Consider the following 24,945-nt stretch of genomic DNA (forward strand, 5'->3'; position numbering starts at 1 on the left):
CAAAGAACCTACTCAACCTCGCCCGTCAAGTGCGCTCTGTGGACCACCTTAAATTGTATCAGGCTGAGCCTGGCACACGAGGAGGAGGAATTAACCCACAGACCTTCCTCGATCTCCTCCCACAGCTCCTCCTCCCATTTATCCTTCAACTCTTCTACCAGCGCTTCCACCTCTTCTTTCAACTCCTGGTGTATTTCCGACACCTTGCCCTCCCCGACCCATACACCCGAGATCACCCTATCTTGAACTTCTTGTGCCGGGAGCAACGGGAATTCCCTCACCTGTCGCCTCACAAAAGCCCTCGCCTGCATATATCTAAAGGCATTTCCCGGGGGTAACTCAAACTTCTCCAGTGCCCCTAGGCTCGCAAACGTCCCGTCGATGAACAGGTCCCCCATTCTTCCAATCCCCGCCCGATGCCAGCTCTGGAACCCCCCGTCCATCTTCCCCGGGACAAACCGGTGGTTACCCCTGATCGGGGACCACACCGATGCTCCCATTGCATCCCGGTGCCGTCTCCACTGGCCCCAGATCCTTAGCGTTGCCGCCACCACTGGGCTCGTGGTATACTTTGTCGGCGAGAGTGGCAGTGGTGCCGTCGCCAACGCCCCCAGGCTCGTTCCTTTACAGGACGCCATCTCCATCCTCTTCCATGCTGCCCCCTCTCCCTCCATAACCCACTTGTGGATCATCGCCACATTTTCTGCCCAGTAGTAGCTCCCCAGGTTTGGCAGCGCCAACCCTCCTCAGTCCCTACTGCGTTCCAGGAACCCTCTACTTACTCTCGGGGTCTTATTCGCCCACACAAACCCCATAATGCTCCTGCCTACTCTCTTAAAAAAGGCCTTAGTGATCACGATCGGAAGGACCACCATTTTGACCGACTGCACTCTACCTGCCAGCGAGAGCGGTAACGTCCCATCTTTTGAAATCCTCCTCCATTTGCTCCACCAACCTTGTCAGATTCAGTTTATGTAGGGTCCCCCAACTCCTGGCTATCTGGATCCCCAGATACCGAAAGCTCTCCTCCGCCCTCCTCAGCGGTAGGTCCCCTATCCCGCTTTCTTGGTCCCCCGCCTGTAATACAAAGAGTGCACCCGTCCCTACATTGAGCTTATAGCCCGAAAACGCCCCAAATTCCCTTGGAGTCTGCATGACCTCCACCATCCCCTCCATTGGATCCGTCACGTACAGCAACAGGTCATCCGCATATAGCGACACCCGATGCTCTTCTCCCCCTCGGACCACCCCCCTCCATTTATTAGACTCCCTCAATGACATGGCCAATGGTTCGATCACCAATGCGAACAGGGGGGACGGGGCACCCCTGCCTCGTCCCTTGGTACAGTCGAAAGTACTCCGACCGCCGCCGGTTTGTCACTACACTCGCCATCGGGGCTCTGTAAAGGAGCTGAACCCAATTGATAAACCCTACCCCGAACCCAAACCTACGCAGCACCTCCCAGAGGTACTCCCACTCTACTCGGTCAAAGGCCTTCTCCGCGTCCATAGCTGCCACTATCTCCGCCTCTCCCTCCTCCAATGGCATCATTATCACGTTTAAGAGCCGCCGCACATTGGTGTTTAGTTGCCTGCCCTTTACAAATCCCATCTGGTCTTCGTGGATTACCCCTGGGACACAGTCCTCGAGGCCAGCACTTTTGCCAGCAACTTTGCATCCACATTGAGGAGCGAGATCGGCCTGTACGATCCACATTGCAGTGGGTCCTTGTCCCGCTTTAGGATCAAAGAAATTGTCGTTTCCGACATTGTCGGGGGCAGGGGCCCCTCCTCTCTTGCCTCATTAAAGGTCCTCACCAGTAGCAGAGCCAACAGGTCTGCGTACTTCCTGTAGAACTCCACCGGGAATCCGTCCGCTCCTGGGGCCTTCCCCGCCTGCATGCTCCCCACACCCTTGCTCAGCTCCTCCAACCCAATTAGTGCCCCCAAACCAGCCACCTCTTGCTCCTCCACCCTCGGGAATCTCAGCTGATCTAGGAATCATCTCATCCCCTCTTCCCCCGCTGGGGGCTGGGATCTATACAGCTCTTCATAAAAGGCCTCGAATACCTCATTTATTTTCGTCGCACTCCGAACCGTGGCTCCCCTTCCATCTTTGACTCCCCCTATTTCCCTCGCTGCCATCCTCTTACGGAGCTGGTGTGCCAGCATCCGACTAGCCTTTTCCCCATACTCTTAGGTCGCCCCCTGCGCTTTCTTCCACTGTGCCTCCGCCTTTCCTGTGGTCAACAGGTCAAACTCTGTCTGGAGCCGTCGTCTTTCCCCAAGTAATCTTTCCTCCGGGGCCTCTACGTATCTCCTGTCCACTCTCAAAATCTCACCCACTTCTTTACTTAAATAAGCATCGAGTGTGTCTATAGCCAGGAAAGAGCAGCCCCTTATCCAGCCAACTCAGACCTCCATAATGGGACTGATAGTGTACAGAATGATCAAATAGTGTGGAAAACCACAGTTCAGCAGCACCTTTCATCCCCTGAATGATATACAAGAAACCCTTTACTTTTCCTCAGGCAGTGCACAATGGTGTGTTCAGATGCTTTGATAAGGTGCTAAACAAACATAACATGCTGGTCAAAATTTCTAAAAGAAACAATCAATTGTCAGACTATACGTCATTTGAATTACTTGCAAAGGCATAGAAGGCAATTGGATAACCTAAGAATATTCAGAAACAAACTCCAAACAGCTGTTCAGTCTTTTTTTCTTTTCTAAACAACGGCTTTGAGCCGACAGATTGCGGGAATTTAATGAAAAGCACATCAAAAGCAGTACATCCTGCTGGGATGGTACAGCCATAAAGTGTAACCACTCAGCTACCACACCCTCTGAAACCTACCACAGCAGCTATTGCTTTGGAGTCTGACATGTTCAGGATTATTTAACCCATCAATTAGCTCTTCAAAGAAGGGAGTGAGTCACCTGGTTTACGGAACACAGACAACTTTGCCAAGAAATTCTTCAATTCTGCAGTGCACTGGCTGACGAATACGTGAGTGCATACTCTTTTTTAAAATAAATTTAGAGTATCTAATTTTTTTATTTTTTCCAATTAAGGGGCAATTTAGCATGGCCAATCCACCTATCCTGCACATCTTTTGGGTTGTGGGGGCGAAACCCACGCAAACACAGAGAATGTGCATTGCGTCCATACTCTTGTACAAAATCCTGGTCTAAGAGCAAACCAGGAGGAACAAATACACAACTCTAGATTTTAATACATTCCATGCTGAATCATTAAACATTAAGCATTGATGGACAGTACAATCACATTCAGATCTCCAACCGTATTAACTGTTTATTTAAATCACACAGTAAACATAGAACAATAATTATGAATGCAAGCAAGCAGTTCCTCTTTCTCCAACATTTTAACACTTGTTCTTTTTTTTAAAAAAAAGCAGATTCATCTGTTTCTCTGTTAACAGTCCTCCCCCTGTTGGATTTCGCTGTTTCAAAATAGATGAGCAACATGCATAGAACATAACCTTTAGAAAAATTAAGTAGAAAATACATTGGGTTTATGTACATTTTAGATAAGGCGTCTATGGTAGAATTAAACAGAGCACGAGGATTGGTGAGGAGTTAATGGCTCCGTGCAGGATTTGGTCTGTTTGGTTTTAAGGCTTCCCAAAATTGAAATTAACAAAAAGGATTTTATAGGGCCTGTAATCATGCTGTTTCAAACAGGAAGCATAAACGGTTAAGAATGGAGGTAATAAAACTGCTTTTACTGAAGGGAGTTAGTCAAGCATTTTCCACATAATAAAGTGTTTATAACTAAAGTTAGCAACATCAATTCCACTAATTGTGTTCCAGATTATGAAATAACACTTTTGTTGACACTTCTTATATCACCATGTTAAAATTTACGACTTAAAATTGAAAATCTCTTTAGTCAAATACAGTTGAGTATAACCATTTCAGAAACATACAAAAGCATGTTGCATATAAATCCCTTATAGGTATAGATCAGTGATGTTTGTTAGGACAGGACAGTTAATGCCTTCAATCAACCAGCCCCTCTCTATTCCAAGTTCCTGAATCTGCTCTCACCACATCAACATTCACTTCCGCCCATTGTTGCACCTGCACTTAAAAACATGCAACAGTTCAGCAAAGCGGTCCTTCAAAATTCAAGCATCTGTTTCTCCCACTCTACACCAGTCGGAAAATACTGAAACTCCCAGTTCAATGCCAATTGTTAGCTGCACCTCCATCAAACTGCAGCACATCCTTGTTTTACCATTAATTTGCTTAGACTGCCAATGCATCTGTTTTAAGTTTAAATATTTAGCAGCAGACATGATTAATTCATTGAACTTAATGTTTACATCAATAAAGCATCTCTGCCATCTTTGAGCTAGCAAGATAGTGTGATAAGCGCATAGAGTAATATAGTTAAAAAAACAGGACCAACTAAAGCCGCCTTTGAACCGTACAATCCTTTCACACCTTCAGAACCGTTCAAAGTCATAAAAAAACCATTCCAACACCACAGGTCAAATGTAGCTCTTGTCCCCCGAGCAGTTTAAACCATTGAGTTTATCTGTAGCTACGCTGGGAGGGGTGCGAATAGATGAGCACAAATTGGGTGGTTAGAGTTCTGGAAAAGTTGTAAACAGTGGCAGATGATAGAAAGATACAGTTCCTTCTACGCGTTTAGTGTTTGTAGTGCAACAGATGCGTATCTTCAGTTACATTGGATAATTTGGCAATTTAAATACAATTGAGAAGTGTAAACAGGCAATGGGGTGGGGAATGTAGGTAAGAAGGGGGACAGAAAATAGATAGAACCTATAATTGATACTCATCTGTTACATGTTAATTACAGTATCTGAAAATTAGACAGTAGATGCATTCCATAGCACTGCACAGAGGAATTCTAAGGGAGAGATTAAAGTAATCACAACAGGGAAAAATATTGGCATATTTGAATCGATGCTCTGTGGACCTGGTAAAACTGACAAATGATTGATTTACAAAATGAAACATTTTCTCTTCTTCTTCTTTACAGGAATAGGACAGAGCACTGCCCGGATTGCTTCATCGAACACGGTCTTAAGACCTCGCTGAGTTAGTGCTGAACATTCCAAATACTTCACTGAACCTGCAGAATAAACGGTGGAAAATAGATCAGCAGGATCGCAGCATTAAAATTAAAGGCTTTACTAAGCGAGTCAATAGTATTTGTATCTGTACAAATCTTGCAATCACTGGATGGTGATCATTAACTTAAACCCATCTCCTCTCCCAGATGATTGGTAGGGAGACCAGAAATAGTGCAGATTCAACAGGAGCTTTCAAAAGAGATTTGGATAGGCACCTGAAAATGAGAAATTTGCAGGGCTACAGGGAAAGAGGAGACTGGGTCTAATTGGCAGTTCTTTCAAAGAACTGGCAAGGAGACAATGGACTGAATAGTTGCTGCTGTGATTCCAGGTATACACGCATTTTGTATTCCTTACTCAAATTATGCCAATTTCAGTCAAGACCCCCCTCCCGCTTTACAGCTGTGTTGCTCACAGCTTATAGACTACAGTATCTTCACAATATGCAGTTCTGTAGCTGGTTGATATCTAGTGTTTGTGTAATTACAGAAATTCCTGCAATTTAAAAGCTGAACAAACTACAGCAGCCAGCTAAAAATCATTCCGAAGTAAATGTCACAGCCCACAGAAATATCCTGGGGCAAAACAGTATTTCAGGATGAAATTTTAGCCTGAAGACAACAATTAGCTTGTTTAAGTTCTAGAGAAAGTGGGGTGAGCTCAAGTCAGTGACAAGGAGATTTGTTTATCTCCACAGTCAATACACTCCAGCTTGCAACAGATTTCAATTGAAACTGCCTTCTAGTTACAGCTCCACTGCCCTCGAATCACTTTTCACTGATAAATTTCAACACATTGGATTCGAGGGAGATTCAAGGTTTGACAGAAGTTGCCTGGAAAATACATCTTGGAGAAGGAAAGGGGCTGGTATCCAAATTTATTAACAATCTGAAAGCAATAAATCACAGCCGTAGCACAGTCAACTAGATCTTCAGGACATTAACTCAAACTTAAGGCAAGGAAACAGAAGGAATTTAATTAAATGGACAGGATTTTACAGTCACTAATCCAAAGAAAAACAAGACGGCTTTGGTTTGATTTAACACCCCTACAGTATGAAAAAATGAGTATTATATGTAGGAAAGTTCCTAGTGTCTGAAATCACCTTCAGCCCTCAGATCTTTGCACTCCCTCAATTCTAGTATCACACCATCCTCAATTTCTAACACTGCCTTTAGCAGAAGTCTCACCTGGGGTCTAAGTTCTGGAATTTCCTCCCCAAACATCTCCTTCACCTCTTTGATTAAGCTTTTGGTGAACTATCTCAATATTTTACATGTCTCAATATCAAATTGTGAGATTATGCTCCTGTGAAGAGCCATAGGATCTGTTACTACATTAAAAGGTGCTTTATAAATGCAGGTTACTGTTGTTGTGACTGTGGTACGTGAATAGTCGGCAAACACCTAAACAACATTGTGGTTATTGGAGCAACACCAAGATTCAGGAAAAACAGCAACCGCCCTTGCTGTCACTCACATTGTGACAACCCAGTGTTTTTAAAAGAAGTTTTAGGACCTGCTAGCAGCACAGTGAGAGATACGACAGTGCAAGTTAACCGAGTCAACGGAGGAAATACACACCAATCTCTTTCGCCATAGCAAGGCCCTGCGGGTAAGTGATAGGAGTCAGTTTCTTTTCCCTCAGCTTTTCAATTGTGTCCTTGTCATCCCGCAGATCAAGCTTGGTGCCCACCAGGATGATGGGTGTATTCGGACAATGATGCCTCACTTCAGGATACCACTACGGGAATAAACACAGTGTTTATAAGGAACGGGAGCAGGAATAAGTCATACAGTCTCAAAAGCCTCCTCTGCCATTCAATAACATCAAGGTTCAACTTTCACTTCTATTCCACCCTATCTACAGGTTCCATAAATATACTCGATGACTGAGGCAGAGAAGTCCAAAGATTCACAACTCTCAGTGAATATTTCATGTACAATTTGTCACCGTCACAGCCTCTTTTAAACTGTCCTGTACCCTCCAACATCCACAATGAGACACAAGATATTTTGAAACAATCGCTAAGTGAAAAGAAGCTTGGCAACACATCTCAGGCTGCCCACTTCTCACAGTCCAATCCTTTTTTAAAAAAGATTTTGAGTACCCAGTTCATTTTTTCCAATTAAGGGGCAATTTAGCGTGTTCAATCCGCCTAGCCTGTACATCTTTGGGTTATGGGGGCAAAACCCACGCAAACACGGGGAGAACGTGCAAACTCCACACAGACAGTGACCCAGAGCCGGGATTGAACCTGGGATCTCGGCACCGTGAGACTGCAGTTCTATCACTGCGCCGCCCTCTCACAGTCCAGTCCTGATACATCGAAGCAACGGTATCAGACAGGATATGAATGATTGCTAAGTTGACCAAACACACTTAAATCTTTGAGGTCAATACCAATGGAGGGGAACTTTGTCCTCATCAGTCAGGATTGGAATAGAGTTCAAATCTCAAGAATTCAAAATTCTGCCTCTAATTTTCTGCAGCAACCAGTCGCACCAAGCTGAGGGCATTTCCAACGTACTGCATTGTCATGAGCACTTTATGTGAAACTTCTGAGCATCCCATACTTCTATGCATTCTACGAATGGGCAGCTTTCTCAAATAACATGGTGCGGACGGAATGAAAAAAAATCAGCATAGGTTACAAGGGGAGAGTGCTGATTGGTAAATAGAGGGCAAGGTCAGCACGTCTTTACAACTTTTTCCACAGTTTGAAAATACTTTAGTTTATAATTTGTGAGGGTTAAGATTGGTAGTAACAAGGACAAGGAAAGAAGGACCATAGAGGATTGAATATAATCTAATATCAAGCATCTTCCAAAGGTTTAATGTAATGGTGTAAGTCATGGCAGGAGCTCAAAGCCTTGTTTTGCTCCTCTTGCGCCCATGTGGAAAGCCAGGAACATTTCCAGTGCCCAAAACCATCATGGGTGCAGAACGTGTCAGCGGAAGACTGAGTTTCGGATCTGGAGCGGCAGCTGGGGACACTGTAGAGCATCAGTGAGGAGTAGAGTGTCATGGATAGCACATATAGAGAGGTGGTCACACCGCAGATTCAGACTCTACAGACAGGAAGGGACTGTGAGACCACCAGGCAGAGCAAGAGAGCTAGGCAGGCAGTGCAGGAGTCTCCTGTGACCATTCCCCTGCAAAACAGATATACTGCTTTGGGTACTGTTGAGGGGAATGACCTCGAAGGGGAAAGCAGCCAACAACCAAATTTGTTACACCACGGTTGGTTCTGTTGCAGAGGGAGGAGTAAAAGGTGTGGGAATGCAACATTTATAAGGATTCAACTGTAAGGGGAATAGATAAGAATTTCAGTGACCGCAAATGAGACTCCAGGATGGTATGTTGCCTCCCTGGTACCAGGGTCAAGGGTGTCTCACGAGTGGTTACAGGACATTCTGGAGGTGGTGGATGAACAACCAGTGGTCGTGGTACACATCGGTACCAATGACATTGGTTGAAAAAAAAAGGGATAAGGTCCTAAAGCTGAATATAGGGAGTTAAGAAGAAAGTGGAGGAGTTGGTCCTCAAGGATAATCTCAGGATTACTACCAGTATCAAATGCTAGTCAGAGTAGAAATAGCAAGATATATCGGAGAATACGTGGCTGAAGAGGTGGTGTGAGGGGGAGGGTTTCAGATTCCTGGGGCATAGGGATTGGTTCTGGGGAGGTGGAACCAGCACAAACTGGACAGGTTACACCTGGGCAGGACAGCGACTGATGTTCTGGGGGAATATTTGCTAGAGTGGCTGGGGAGGGTTTAAACTAAAAAGGCAGGGGGATGGGAATCTATGCAAGAGGAAGAGGAAACAAGGACAATAACAATGACAGAAAGGGGAAGAAAAGCGATAGGCAGAGAAACTAAGAGTCAGATTGAAACAGGGCCAGTGAAAAATATTGGGAGGGGGACATGTTAAAAAGACAAGCTTAAAGGCTGTGCCTTAACTTGTGGACTATTTGCAATAAAGCAGATGAACTAATCGCGCAAATAGACCTAAACGGGTATGTTATAATCGGGATTACGTAGACATGGCTGCAGAGTGACCAGGGATGGAAACTGAGTGGCCAGTGGTATTCAGTACTTAGGAAGGACAGGCAAAAAGGAAAAGACGGTGGAATTGTAGTGCTGATTTAAGAGGAAGTTAATGTGATAGTGAGGAAGGATATTAGCTCCGACAATGTGGAATCTGTATGGACAGAGCTGAGAAACACCAAGTAGCAAAAAGCGTTAGTGGGCGTCATATATAGACCCCCAAACTACAGCAATGATGTTGGAATGGCATTAAACAGGAAATTAGACATGTGATAAAGGAACATCTATAATTATGGGCAATTTGAATCTGCACATAGATTGGGCAAATCAAATTAGCCCAAAACTGTAGAGGAGGAATTCCTGGGGTGTATACGGGATGATTTTCTGGACCAATATGTCGAGGAACCAACTAGAGCACAGGCCATCCTAGACTGGGTACTGTGTAATGAGAGCGGAATTATTGGCAATCTAGTTGTGCAAGGCCTCTTGGGGGTGAGTGACCATAATATGATAGAACTTTTCATCAAACTGGAGAGTGAAGTAGTTGATTCTGAGACTAGGGTCCCGAATCTTAATTTTTTTTGGAAAATATTTTTTATTTGGTTTTTAACATTTTACACATAAATAAAACAATGCAAAAACAACAGAACCTTACCCACTTCACTAGCGAACACCCCAATAATGCTAACCCCCCGCTCTTCTTAGCAGCTGACAGTAACCAACTCTTTAAAGTGTAGAATAAACAGACCCCATCTCTTGTGGATCCCCCTCCCCCCAAAAAATGCAAATTTTACCTTCCCCAAATACAGAAACTCCAGCAGGTCCCCAAACCATACAGAGGCACAGGGTGGAGAAGTTGACCTCCACCCAAACAGGACCCGTCTGCAAGCAATCAGCGTGGTGAAGGCTACAACCTTTGCCGTCACTCCTGCAAGTCCAACACCACAAATATGACCCCCCCCCCCCCGGGGACTGGGACTGGGCTCCAAGTCTACATGTAGGATCGCTAACATTGTGCTGAAAAATTACCTCTAAAATTTCTACAACTTCGGGCAGGACCAGAACATATGTACATGTTTGGCCGGACCTCTCCCACACCGCTCGCAATGTCCTCCAACCCCTCAAACAACCAGCTCATCCTCGATCTCATCAGGTGCACCGTGTGCACTACCTTTAACTGTATTAACCCCAGCCTCACATACTAGGTTACGGCATTCATCTTCCGCAACACCTCACCACAACCCCTCCTCCAGCTCCATCCCCTCCTCTCACTTAGCCATAACCCCCCTCCAGCAACACCATATCCTCCTCAAACATCCTCCCATTAATCACCGTGATAACCCCTCCCTCCAACCCCATCACTGACAACACTCCCTCCAACAACGAGGAGGCCAGTGTCACCGGAAACATCAGAAAACCTACCATGCAAAGCCTCACACCTGCAGAGACCTAAAGGCCTCTCACGCAGATCCCAAACTTCTCCGTCAACTCCTCCAAACTCGCAAACCGCCCTTCCAAAAATAAGTCCCTCATTTCCATCACCCCCACCCCTCCAAACCTAGCATCCAGCCTGGTCGGCTCAAACATATGATTTTCTCAGACCGGCATCAGCTTCGACCCTGCCCCCAACTTAAAATGCTGCCGAAACTGCCTCCATATCTTCAGCTTGGTCACCACCACCGGACTACCTGAGTATCTCCCTGGGACAAACGGGAGTGGTGCCGTTGCCAGCACTTGCAAGCACAGACACCCTACAAGAGCCTGCCTCCATCCTCACCCACATTGCCTTTGGCTCCCTACTCCGGCCCCGCACCTTCTTGGCATTCACCGCCAATAATAATACAACAGATTTGGAACTGCCAATCCCCACCCCCGGACTGTTGCCCTCTCTGAAGCACCATCTTCCGAATCCTCACTACCTTACCCACCCATACAAACAACAAAATCAACCGTTCAACCCCGATAAAAAACACCTTTGGATTAAATACCGGTAAGCACTGGCTTAAAAATAAAAACCGCGGCAAGATATTCATCTTTACTGCCTGCCCAATAATGATAAGGGAAGGCTATCCATCTCGACAAATCCACCGTAACCCAACCCACCAGTCTTGTAAAATTCAACTTGCGGAGTTGGGCCCAGTCCCAAGCCACCTGCACCCCAAATACCTGAAGCGAGTAGTCGACACACAAAACGGCAACCCCCCTCAAGTCAACCCCTGCCCCCAAAGAAACCAAAAAGCACTCGCTCTTTTCCAAATTCAGCTTAGATTTTTAAAAAAGCTCCATTACACCCCCCACCTTGGGACCAGGATTAGAAATATACAATAGGTCAATGACATACAAGGACTCCCTATGCTCCACACCCTCCCTCGCTATCCCATTCCACTTACCTGACCACCTCAGCGCAATGGCCAAGGGTTCTAGCGCCAATGTAAACAAGGGTGGGGACATGGCATCCGTGTCTCATTCCCCTATGCAACTGAAAATATCCCTAATTCACCTCATTCGTACGTACACTTGCCTTTGGCTCCTTATATAACTCAACCCATACCAGAACTTAGACCCAACCCCAAACTACTCCAACACTTCTAACACGTAACTCCACTCTACTCAATCAAACGACTTCTCCCCATCCAGCGCCATCACTCACCTCCGGTTCCCCTCCTTCAGATGGGGACAGCACAACGTTCAACAAACGGTGCACATTCGAGGACAACTGCCTGCCCTTTACAAATCCTGACTGATCCTCCCCAATCACCCGCGGAAGGCACTCTTCCAACCTAAGTACCAAAAACCGATCATTTTGTGATAGTGAAATAGATGCCTGTCCCATCGTCTCCAGGAGCACCCCCTTACCCACTGCATCCTCAAACATTTCCATTAGCAATGGCGCCAACCTATCCAGAATCATTTTGTAGAATTCCACCAGAAACGCCCCCCCCCCCCCAAAGGTCCGTCATATCCAACTCATTGCCCGGGGGCACCGACCTATACAATCTTTTATAAAACTCCTCAAATGCCCTGATCACCTTTTCTGCCGCAACCAGCAGCCCCTCCGTCCCATCCCGCAATCTCTCGCAAGGCCGCCTACCACGGAGCACTCCTTTTTTAAATTATAAATTTAGAGTGCCCAATTCATTTTTTCCAACTAAGGGGCAATTTAGCGTGGTCAATTCAACTACCCTGCACATCTTTGGGTTGTGGGGGTGAAACCCACGCAAACACGGGGAGAATTTGCAAATTCCACACGGACAGTGGCCCAGAACCGGGATCGAACCCGAGACCTCGATGCCGTGAGGCAGCTGTGCTAACCACTGTGCCGCCATGCTGCCCGCCACGGAGCAGTCCTGCCGACAAGCAACTGGCCTTCTTCCCGTATTCATATACTACCCCCTACGCCCCCCCTCAGCTAACATACCACTTTCCCTGTAGACAAAAAGGTCAAACCGTGCCTGCAGTTCCTTTCTACTGACCAAATGTTTCAAAGTGAGATCTTCCACATACTTCCCATCAAAAACCAAAATGTCAACTACCAGCTGCTGTGCTCCCCTCTTGCCTCCCTATCCACCTGCACCTGGAACAAAACGATCTCACCCCTCACCTTCAGAGCTTTCCAAACCACTGATGGCGAGACCCCCCCCCCCCATTCTTATTGAACCCCACATAATCAATCACCTTCACCAACCAACCTTGTACAAAAACTCGGATCCACCACCACCTTCTCCATTGGAAACCTAATTCTCTTATCCACTAGAACTACTACCCCCAGACCCTGCTATCAAAGCCAGGGTAGAACACCTGACTCATCCAACCCTTCCGAAGTCTAGCCTGGTCCTTCACCCTCAAATGCAAAGGCACCACGTTGCCTCTCAAGCTCTTCAAATGAGCTCTTGCTTATTTCACCAGTCCACCAGACCTCCGCACGTTCCCATTAGGACTGGGGCTCTCTCACACCTATCAGTCATGACCGCGGCCCCTGGCCCCACGGACCCTGCACCTACTCACCGTCAACCAGCTACCCAGTTTGAGGACTCTGGGTCTGTACTCACTGGTGTTTAGAAGGATGAGTGGGGTTATTGAAACTTACAGGATACTACAAGTCCTGCATAGAGTGGACGTGGAGAGGATGTTTCCACTTGTAGGAAAACCTAGAACCAGACTAAAAGGACGATCCCTTAAAACAGAGATGAGGCAGAATTTCTTTAGCCAGAGGGCGGTGAATCTGTGGAACTCTTTGCCGCAGAAGGCTGTGGAGGCCAAATCACTGAATGACTTTAAGACAGAGATAGATAGGTTCATGATTAATAAGGGGATCAAGGGTTATGGGGAGAAGGCAGGAGAACGGGGATGAGAAAAATATCAGCCATGATTGAATGGCGGAGCAGGCTCGATGGGCCGAGTGGCCTAATTCTGCTATGCCACCTACTATATACATCTTTAGGTTCTGGGGGTGAGGCCCACGCAGGCACGGGGAGAATGTGGAAATTCCACACGGCAGTGACCCAGGTCTTCAGTGCTGTGAGGTAGCAGTGCTAACTGTGCCACCCACTAGCCAACTTAAGTTTGCTAGCGAAGTGGCCCCCACAGAGCCCCCTGCCCCACGTGCCTAGTACAGAAACCAACAGAAAGCCCCACCTCACCCAGCCCTTCTAAGCAACCGCACATGAAAAACCCCATATAGGGGAAAAAACTTTGCACATTCTCCCTGGGTCTCACCCCCACAATCCAAAGATGTGCAGGGTAGGTGGATTGGCCACACTAAATTGGCCCTTACAAGATTTTTTTTTTTTTTACAAAGGGGAAAAAACCCCAACACATTACCCAACAACTCCTCCCAACCACAACATAAGAAAACTAAGTCCAAAATCAATTCAGTCCCAATCCTTCAGTCCTCATGAAGGTCTCCGCCTCCTCTGCCGTCTCAAATAGTCTTTGGAGTTATACATAACACTTAACTTCACCAGGTAGACCCCAAACCACACATTACTCTTGTAAAGCGCTGCCATCGCCCTGTTAAAGGTGCCCACTGTCTTGTCAGCTGCACCATGACATTGTGGTATATACCGCCTTCCCACCTCGCCTCTCAATTCAGCTTGGTCCATCTCATCACCTTCTCCTTCATCTGATAGCTGTGAAAACAGCCCATCACCTCTAGGTGGATCATTTGCCTTCGGCCAGAGCGTCCGATGAGCCCTATACAGCTCAAAGAGGGAGGTGTTCTCCTCCTCCCCCAACTTAGCGAACATCTCAGAAGTACTCAGTCCGCCTTCAGCCCTCCAGCCCCTCAGGCAGTCCCACGATCCGCAGATTCTGCTGCCGCAGCCTGTTCTCCTGGTCCTCCACCGTGGCTCAGTCTTTTATTGCTCTCCTCCACCTTCCGCCGCTCCTCTCTGTTCGCTGTGCCACGATAATGCCTCCTCCACCCTTCAACTCCTCTCCTTGCTCCCACACCTCTGTCAAAAGTCTTTCCAAGAGCCTCCTTTATCGGGGCCACCATATCGTCCACCAACTGTATGAGCATCTCCTTCCCATGCCGTCCAGAATGGATAGCAAACTGTCGCTCAAACTCCACCACCATCACCTCGGCCAGCGTGTCCACCGCAATGGGCACAGCCACACACGGCAAGCTTGCTCCCTCCCTCTTTCCTCCCACTGCACTCCGCACCGAATTCGAGCTCTCAGGCGGACCAGCGCTCACTCCTTTTTGTCCTGTATTCTTCCTTTGGGCTTTCGACACCCTCTAATTACCACAACCTTACTGGACACCTATTATATATTCCCCTGATTCGGACTGTAAGGGACCTACATTTGTCTTCACCAATCTTTTTCTCATGCATCTATAAAAACTTTTACAGTCAATTTTAATGTTCCCTTTTCCGCTTCTTAATCCACCCCGTGGCCCTTCTTTGCTGAAATTCTAAACTAGGCGACAAAGAAATGGCTGAGCAACTAAATACATACTTTGGTTCTGTCTTCACAAAGGAGGACATAAATGAGATATCAATAATGTTTGGGAACAAATGGTTTATAGAGAGGGATGAACTGAAGGAGATCAATATTAGTAGAGAAATGGTGCTGGGGAAATTGAAGGCTGATAAATCCCCAGAGCCTGATAATCTACATCCCAGATTACTTAAGTGGCTCTAGAAAGTGGATGCATTGGTGGTCATCTTCCAGGATTCTATAGACTCTGGAACAGTTCCTGCAGATTGGAGAGTAGCTCATTACTTCCCTTTTTAAATATTGGAATTACGAGAGAAAGCACTGCTGCCTACGGCGCTGAGGTCCCAGGTATGATCCTGGCCGGTCACTGTCTGTGTGGAGTTTGCACATTCTCCACGTGTCTGCGTGGGTTTCAAGCGCAAGTTATGTGGATTGGCCACGCTAAATTGCCCACGCTAAATTGCCCCTTAATTGGAAAAAAATGATTGGGTATTCTAAATTTATTTCTTTTTAAATATAGCTCTTGTGACAAAGGGGATCAAAGGATATGGGGGAGAAACCGGGATTAGGCTATGGAGTTGGATGATGAGCTATGATCACGATGAATGGCGGAGCAGGCTTGAAGGGCCAAATGGCCTCTTCCTCCTAGTTTCTACAGCTCAAACCTTCAGAGAGCAACTGAGAGAACCAGAGTAACTGAGTAGAATTCCTGGCAGGTTGGGGCATTTTTTTAAGCCTGCCCTTTACAAACTCCAACACAAGCCCCACATTTAACTGAGGTGGTAACAATTGAACAGCATCAATTGAAACGGTCACAAGACTGCAATGAAATCACTATTATTCTGTACTGATCCATTTCTTACCTTGGCACGGACATTTTCAAAAGATGCTGGGCTCACTAGCGAGAAACAGATTAGAAAAACGTCCTGCAGAAGAACAAGAAACAACTGTTAAGATCTCAGCAGAGACCAGTAAAAGAATCTGAAAACCCAGGTATTTACTAAAAAACAAAGCCACAAGGTCCATGGTTTAAAATCAAAAGCATTTTACTACACAAAGAACATGAATACTAATAAACGCACACTATCTTAAATGGTCAGTTATGCTAAAGGTAACAAAAGTAGAATTAAATCAATTACTTATAATTTAAACCAAATTATTTTAAATCATAGTTCTTCCCAAGGGATTTACACCTCCAATAAACTCATTCAGATACTTGGAGGCTTAACAGCCTAGTACGAGTACTGCTTCAAAGAATCATTTAAGGGTTGAGATTTCTTGGACTTTCACTTACTTCCGACAAGGTTTTCCCATTGAATCCCCTCTAACTGCCCTAAGTTGCAAACTCCCCATTCAATATAGTATCTTAAGCGTAGCCACCTTGGGTCAGAATTCTCCTGGTTCGATTTTCTTTATCTCTGAAGTTTTGCATCCAAATTTCTCTTGCTTGTGCACTCTCTCTCTCTCTTGGCTTGGCAATACCAGAAGTCCGACTCGCTGTTAGCAGTCCTTCAGTTAACATGAGGTTTAAACTCTTTCAGCCAACACAGAAAATCTCAACTGAACAGAGATGTTTTCTTTAATCACAACTTAAAACCTCGAACACAGAATCACACCCTTTAAATAAACTTAGTGTCCAGGCAAGTTGGTCACATGATCATTTATCGGTAGTCAAATACTTTACCAGAAATCATATCCCACAGAAACCTAATCCCAACACAAATTTTAGGCTTTTTCCTTCAAAAGCATATAGGGCATCACACAACATTACCACAGGACTACTCCCTCTCCTTCTGCCCTACACAGCCCCCTATATCTCACACAAATGGCTGTTCATGTGCCTGGCGAGAGAGGTTCTCACCCCACTTTTCAGTGGCTCCAGCAATCATTCCAGAAAGAAGGACTTGCATTTATATAGCGCCTTTCACAGCCTCAGGTCATCAGAGTGCTTTTAACTGCACATGAAGTATTTTTGAAGTTTAATATAGGAAATGCAGCATCCAGTTTGCACACATCAAAATACCACAAATGACAATGAGAAATGGTCAGATTATCTGATTTTGGTACAGAGTAAATATTCCAGGTCACTGGGTATTTGCCACGCTCTTTTTCACATCGTACTGTTGGATCTTTTACATAGAATATGCAATAAAGAAATAAGCCACTGGGCTGAACCAATTGGTATTTATACTCCACTTGAACCTGTATTTTACATTGAGAAGGCAGCTGGGGCCTGAGTTTAATATCTCATCCAAAAGGTGGCATTGTGCACTCCCTTGATACTGCCCCTCTGACAGGGCAACGCTCCCTCAGTACTGCCCCTCTGACAGGGTGCTGCTATTTCAGTACACTTTCCTCCACAGTCCCTCACTCCAAAGGTGCAGTGCTCCCTCAGTGCTAGACACGGTGTTAGTCCTGGATCATGTGCGCAAGTCTCTGGAGTAGGACTTGAATCTATGACTTTCTGACCCAAGAGGCAAGTGTTACTCACTGAACCACAGTGGTGGAATTGATGCTATTTTAAATAGTACTATACTTAATGAAAGATACGAGTGCCGAGCAAGACTATACTTGCCCTAAAAACAATGCAGCCAGTCACTACAACTGTATGCTTATGAAGGATTGGCGTAGGAACTACAAGTTACAACACAGCACTGACTTCCCAGTGTGCAGCGCTGCTGTCGACTAAACCAAAGAAAACCCTTGAGGCAGTGTGACAACCTCAAAGGATTGAAGCAAAACCTGACCCACATTCACACCGCACCCATCCTCGACCCATACATAACCGACCCATACATAATTAGCATTCGCATATCGCTTTTAACATAAGAAAAGGCATTTTGCAGCAGCATTATCAGATAAAATCTAACACTGAGCCACATAAGGGGATATTAGGATAGAAATGCCACGACAAACAGGTAGGTTTTAAGGAGTGTCTCAGAAGAGGGGTCGAGAGGCTCTGGGTGGAATTCCACAGGGCCAAAGCAGATGTAGGCACAGTCACAAATGGTGGAGCAATTAAAATTGGGTCCCATGGGCAAGAATTGGAGATATCACAAAGGGTTGTAGGGCTGGAGGGGGTTACAAAGATTGTACGGTGCAAGACCATGGAGGGATTTGGGAATAGGAGTGAGAATTTTAAAACTGAGATGCTGCTGAACTAGGAGTCAATGTCGATCAGCGAACAACACGGTGAATGGGACTTGGTGCAAGACACAGGCTGCAGAGTTTCAGGGACCGAGTAGGAGTCAGGAAAAAATTAATTCACCACTTGCAAACACAGATCATTAAGCCACAGCAAGGAGGAAACAAAGTTCACATGGGAAATCCTACATTACTGAACATGTTTACTTCTGGTCTTTAAGGACGGAGTTAACGCCTCCTGTAACTACATCCTTCTTCATTAGTGACTGTGCAGAATGTCAACAATGTTTCATAGATATCAAAACAATAGCTGTCCTCTGATTCATTTCACTCGTACCCTGACACCTGCTTTGCCCTATTGCATCCTCAAATGATACATGCCCACTCCATCCACCCGAACACCCCTTCCCTCACTGCTGTACCACCCCCACTTTTGCCCTCCATTTTCCCATTATTTATGGCCCCTAACTTAATGTTCCAGTAAGCATCACTCGCAATATTCTCTCACAGTACGCACTGTTTGAGGGTAGGAAAGTGGACGCAGGCGATCATAATCTTCTTGTCCAGCCGTGTCCCAAAGCCCCAGGTTCACGGGCTTCCCATCAACCATCACGTTGGCGGAATAGTTGTCAAAGCTGCAGAAAGAGCAGAGATTTTAAGCCTGTAAAAAAAAATGCCCAGAGGAGTATCTTCACCAAGCCCCATTCATACACTCCAGTAGTACTTAACACCCTGCCTCTTTCTCACTAATCTGACCTAGCCCTCCTCACACCACCCCACGCCCCTCGCTGCCACCTCCTCCTCTTTGCTCTCATCCCTTCACACTGCCCATTCCTTGCTCCTCATCCCACCCTGCCCCTCGCTCCCGCTCTATTACACCCAAACACACCTCCTCCATTCCACACTCCCCACAATGTCTGCCCTTCCATGCCAATGTTTTACATTGCTGCGTGTATGTCCCTCACATCAATATGCTCTCCACTCCAACTGGCAGAAGCATATTCAGTTGCAACAAGAAAGGTTTATGCTGCTGCACAAAAGCCCAGCCAGACCCAGAACCTGGTGAATAAAATGCCCAATGACTCACACAGTAGGGATGTATTCTCCTGGGAAGGCATTGGTCGTGTAGCTGATGAGCAAGCAGGTCTTACCCACCGCGCTGTAAGGAAAAAGATGTGAATTAAACAGCACTGCTCCCCATCCCCAAAATCCACGATGTGGGTTTATTTACTCAGATAGTGTTTGCTTAAACAGAGATATCCGCTCGTCACTTCATCAATTGTACACCATATGCTGCTCAATTTAACAGCAGAGACTGCACCAGTTCCAAGAACCTTAGCTGAGAGGACTTTAAAAATAGACATGTTACAAAAGGTAGATTATGCTGCAACTGTGAAGGCAAAACCTTAGAGTTAACCTCATTCTCCAAACTGATGCTGTTACAGAGGGAAATAGCAGGACTTATTTTAAGAACTGAACTTAACAGCAGTGGATTACCGGGGGGGGGGGGGGGGGGGGGGGGGGGGGGGGGGGGGGGGGGGGGGGGGGGGGGGGGGGGGGGGGGGGGGGGGAAGAGAGAGAGAGAGAGAGAGAAGGGAGAGAGAGAGCAAGTGAAAGATCCTAAGATCCTTTATCTTACAAAGCACAGTTTTGGTGGTGATTGTGGGGCACTGCAGAGCTTTTAACCAATAGTAGAGCAAAACAAGTGGGGGATTCCTAGTAACTGTCCAAAAGATAAGAAACTGGCTTTGTTTATACAGGAACACAATAAGTAATAGCACCAAAACCCAGAGTACCCCTTTAAGGATGGGCAATGGCTGAATTTGTTTTACTGTGTTTACCTACAACTGGAGCAGAGACCGAATGGCATCTAACCGTAAAGATGATTCATATACAGTAAACTTTATTAAGTGCACATTGCTAGGAAGTATTTAAAAGTCATAACTTGATGGATTTTTCAATTAAACATACAATTTTAGGTCCAGACCATAAAGGCACTTGACTCAAGAACAGTCTGACCAACATCAGAGTTATGCTCAGTGCACCGACCGGGAGCAAACATTCAGAATCATTCAGGAAAAGATCCTGTCGATTTATTTTGGGAAATTATCGAACCGCTTTATTTCTCAGAAGCCAACACCAAGATCAGTGCTCAGCAACAAGCGGCAACACGGTTTGTGATTGTTTTCAAGGAGAAACGAAGCAATAGGATTTCCTTGCGCCACTGATGCAGCTGATCAAGATCCGTGTGCACTATTTTCAACTGATTCTTGCGTCAATTCACAAGAGTCAGTTGGCAGCAGAGGACAGAAGGCAGTGAGTAGTTCGAAAATCAATTAATTTCCCAATGACGATCAGCGCATTTGAAGGAGCAGCAAGAAAGCAAATCTTGGAAGGAGTTAGGAGCAGGATCAACACAAACTAATAATTAGCAGGGGGTGAGCTGATACGGTGACTTATAGCAAAGGGAGGCAGAACATGAGAAATAGGAGCAAGATTGGGTTTTTTGGCCCTTCAATAAGATCATGGACGACCCCTCAACTCCAACTTCACTTTCCAGATAATATATAATAATCTTTATTGTCACAAGTAAGCTTACATTAACATTGCAATGCAATTACTGTAAAAAGCCCCAAGTTGCAAAGAGAATTTATAGGGATTCGGGGGGGGGGGGGGGGGGAAGCGAGGAGAGCGGGGAGGTGTTCAATTTAACCGGCTTTATAGAGTTCTTCTTTATTCCAGGAAAAAAGACCCCGGAGAGATCCGACAGAGGTCTTTAAAATTCTGAAGGAATTTAATAGAGCAAACAGATGTTTCTAGTTACTGGGGAAAATCTAGGGACCTTAACTATAAGATGGTCCCTATAATAATATTCTTTATTGTCACAAGTAGGCTTACATTAACACTGCAATGACGTTACTGTGAAAAGCCCCTAGCCGCCACATTCCGGCGCCTGTTCGGGTACACAGAGGGACAATTCAGAATTACCTAACAGCATGTCTTTCAGGACTTGTGGGAGGAACTGGAGTGCCTGGAGGAATCCCACACAGACACAGGGAGAATGTTGCAGACACCGCACAGTGAACCAAGCAGGGAATCGAACCTGGGACCCTGGCGCTGTGAAGCAACAGTGCTAACCATGTGCTACCGTGTTGCCCATCTGATTTGTATATAGTAAACTATTTTAAGTGCATATTGCTAGGAAGTACTTAAAAGTCATAACTTGATGCAATTTACAGTTAAATACGGACCAGATACACTCTTAATTATATACCAGGAAGAGCAATTAAAACAAACGGTGAAATAATTTAGAGACAATCTGGTCAAACCATAAAGGCATTTGACTCATATCCCTTGATCCCCAAAAATGCATCGGCCACTGATCAGAATGTATTCAACAACTGGGCATCCCCAGCTCTCTGGGGTAGAACATTTTTCCAAAGATTCACATGGCATGTCCTCACCAATTTGATTGAGTTTTTTGAAGGGGTAATCAAGAAGGTAGATGAGGGCAATGGAGTCGACGTTGTCCACATGGACTTTAGCAAGCCTTTGACAAGATACCGAATGGTAGGGTGTTGCAAAAGGTTAAATCTCACGGAATCCAAGGTGAGGTAGCCAATTGGATACAAAATTGGCTTGGCGACCAAAGCCAAAGGGTGGTTGTGGAGGGTTGTTTTTCAAACTGGAGGCCTGTGACCAGCGGTGTGCCTCAGGGATCGGTACTGGGTCCACTGTTATTTGTGACATATATTAATGATTTGGATGAGAATGTACGAGGCATGGTTAGTAAGTTTCAGATGACACCAAGATTGGTGGTATAGTGGACAGTGAAGAAGGTTATATAAGATTGCAACAGGATCTTGACCAATTGGGCCAGTGGGCCAATGAATGGCAAATGGAGTTTAATTTGGATAAATGCGAGGTGATGCATTTTGGTAGATCAAATCAGGGCAGGACTTACTCAGTTAATGGTAGGGAGTTGGGGAGTTACAGAACAAAGAGATCTAGGGGTACAGGTTCATAGCTCCTTGAAGGTGGCTGGTGCACATGGTGGTGAAGAAAGCATTCAGCATGCTAGGTTTTATTGGTCAGAATATTGGGACGCCTTGTTGAAGTTGTACAAGACATTGGTAAGACCACACATGGAATACGGTGTTCAGTTCTGGTCACCCTATTTTAGGGAGGATATTGTTACTCGAAAGAGTGCAGAAGAGATTTACGAGGATGCTACCAGGACTTGATAGTCTGAGTTATAAGGAGAAGCTGGGACTTTTTTTTACCTGGAGCGTAGGAGGCTTAGGGGTGATCTTATAATGAGCATAGATAAGGTAGATAGTCAACATCTTTTCTCAAAGGTAGAGGAGTTTGGAACCAGAGGGCTTAGTTTAAGGTGAGATATACACACAAGAGAAACCAGAGGGGAATTTTTTTTCACAGAGGGTGGGTGGTGAGCATCTGTCACGAGCTGCCAGAGGCAATTTTTTTAACTTTAAAAAACATTTAGAGTTACATGGGCAGGGTGGGTATAGAGGGACATGGGCCAAATGCAGGTAGGTGGGTCTAGCTTAGTGATAGAAACTGGGCAGCATGGACAAGCTGGGCCAAAGAGCTTATTTCCATGCTGTAAACATCTATGACTCTACGGTGGCAGTGTTTAGCACTGCTGCCTTACTGCACCAGGGACCCAGGCTGCATTCCAACCGTGGGCAACTATCTGTGTGTAGTTCGCACTTTCTCCCTGTGGCTGCGTAAGTTTCCTCCAAGAGCTCCGGTTTCCTCCACAGTCCAAAGATGTGCAGGTTAGGTGAATTGGCCATGCTAAAAATCTCCCCCAAATGTGTATGCTAGGTGGGATTACAGCGTGGGACAGGGTGTGGTGCTCATTTGGAGGGGAAGTGCAAGCTCAATGGGCTGAATAGCCTCCATCCGCACCGTAGGGATTCTATGGACCTTCTGAGTGAAGACATTTCTCATCTCAATTCAGTTCTGGCCACCCTATTTTAGGAAGGATATTGAAATTAAATGAAAATTGCTTATTGTCACAAGTAGGCTTCAAATGAAGTTACTGTGAAAAGCAACTAGAAAGAGTGCAGAAGAGATTTACAAGGATGCTACCAGGACTTGATGGCCTGAGTTATAAGGAGAGGCTGGATAGGCTGGGACTTTTTTACCTGGAGCGTAGGAGGCTTAGGGATGATCTTATAATGAGCATAGATAAGGTAGATAGTCAACATCTTTTCTCAAAGGTAGAGGAGTTTGGAACCAGAGGGCTTAGTTTAAGGTGAGATATATACACAAGAGAAACCAGAGGGGAATTTTTCACAGAGGGTGGTGAGCATCTGTCACGAGCTGTCAGAGGCAATTTTTCCCTTTAAAAAAACATTTAGACAGTTACATGGGCAGGGTGGGTATAGAGGGACATGGGCCAAATGTGGGCAGGTGGGTCTAGCTTAGTGATAGAAACTGGGCAGCATGGACAAGCTGGGCCGAAGGGCTTATTTCCATGCTGTAAACATCTATTCAAATTAATCAGCAAACTCCTCACCCTCAGAATGTGACTGATTCCCCAGCGAGGGAAACATCCACTTCATTTAAAGGTAGTAAATTCTGGGGTGAACAGGGCTTTGGTCTCCACCCAGGCCGGGGAATTCCTCTAAACCCGGGGAATATTGGCTCGTTCCCTCACAGAACAAACTCCTTAACCCAGGATCAGAGTGGGGGTTAACGTCGGGGCTCGGGGAGGCCGGGACTGGCGGCGAGACGTGAACAGGCCGGGGCTCGGTTGGCCGGGGCTGGCGGGGAGGCCGGGACTCGGGGCTGGCGGGGATCCCGGGAGAAGCCAATCGGCAAGCACTCACCCATCGCCGACCACCACACACTTTATCGCCTGCATCGGGCCCGCGCTCCGTCTGCCTGAGCCTCGCCGACTGACCGAAAATCTGCCTGGACCCACCCCACTTCCGGATCCGACCACTACAGCCGGAAATAGAAACTGCGGCTCCCAGAGTCACTGCACGAACCCCCTCCCCCCCGCCACGCCCCGCCCCGCCCCGCCCCGCGGCTCCCAGAGTCACTGCCCCCCGCGACTCCCAGAGTCACTGCCCCCTCGCGGCACCCAATGTCACTGCCCCCCCAGGGCTCCCAGTGTCACTGACCCCTTGCGGCTCCCAGTGTCACTGCCCCCTAGCGGCTTCCAGTGTCATTGCCCACCCCCCCCCGCTGCCTCCTCGCGTCACTGCCTCCCCCTCCCTCGGCTCCCCCCGACTCCCAGTGTCACTGCCCCCCCCCAGGGCTCCCAGAGTCACTGCCCCCCGCGACTCCCAGTGTAACTGCCCCCTCGCGGCTCCCAATGTCACTGCCCCCTCGCGGCTCCCAGTGTCACTGCCCCCTCGCGGCTTCCAGTGTAACTGCCCCCTCGCGGCTCCCAGTGTCACTGCACCCCCACCCCCCCCAGGGCTCCCAGTGTCACTGCCCCCTCGCGGCTCCCAGTGTCACTGCCCCCTCGCGGCTCCCGGTGTCACTGCACCCCCCGCGGCTCCCAGTGTCACTGCCCCCCGCGACTCCCAGTGTCACTGCCCCCTCGCGGCTCCCAGTGTCACTGCCCCCCCAGGGCTCCCAGTGTCACTGCCCCCTCGCGGCTCCCAGTGTCACTGCCCCCCCAGGGCTCCCAGTGT

At 46.8% G+C, this 24,945-nt stretch overlaps 1 protein-coding gene across 1 annotated transcript; it reads right to left on the reverse strand.

Annotated features, from left to right (window-relative positions):
- Positions 1-3,290: 3,290 nt before the first annotated feature.
- rac1a (Rac family small GTPase 1a) lies at positions 3,291-24,286 on the reverse strand. Its single transcript, XM_072481505.1, has 6 exons — positions 24,130-24,286; positions 19,356-19,427; positions 18,786-18,903; positions 15,988-16,050; positions 6,713-6,872; positions 3,291-5,128 (listed from the first exon to the last, which is right to left on the reverse strand). Exons 1-6 carry the CDS (start codon positions 24,162-24,164, stop codon positions 4,998-5,000), a joined length of 579 nt encoding a protein of 192 aa, XP_072337606.1. The 5' UTR covers positions 24,165-24,286; the 3' UTR covers positions 3,291-4,997.
- Positions 24,287-24,945: the final 659 nt, after the last annotated feature.

Source organism: Scyliorhinus torazame, chromosome 17 (assembly GCF_047496885.1).
Source record: "Scyliorhinus torazame isolate Kashiwa2021f chromosome 17, sScyTor2.1, whole genome shotgun sequence".
Lineage (NCBI taxonomy): Eukaryota > Metazoa > Chordata > Chondrichthyes > Carcharhiniformes > Scyliorhinidae > Scyliorhinus > Scyliorhinus torazame.

Bases quoted from the DNA above. Each gene is read 5' to 3' on its own strand.
- rac1a (XM_072481505.1), bottom strand. From the start codon at position 24,164: ATGCAGGCGATAAAGTGTGTGGTGGTCGGCGATGG. The intron at 19,428-24,129 runs GTGAGTGCTTGC...TTTTCCTTACAG, and splicing joins TGTGTGGTGGTCGGCGATGG to CGCGGTGGGTAAGACCTGCT. The intron at 16,051-18,785 runs GTGCGTACTGTG...GTTCTTCTGCAG, and splicing joins CACTTTCCTACCCTCAAACA to GACGTTTTTCTAATCTGTTT.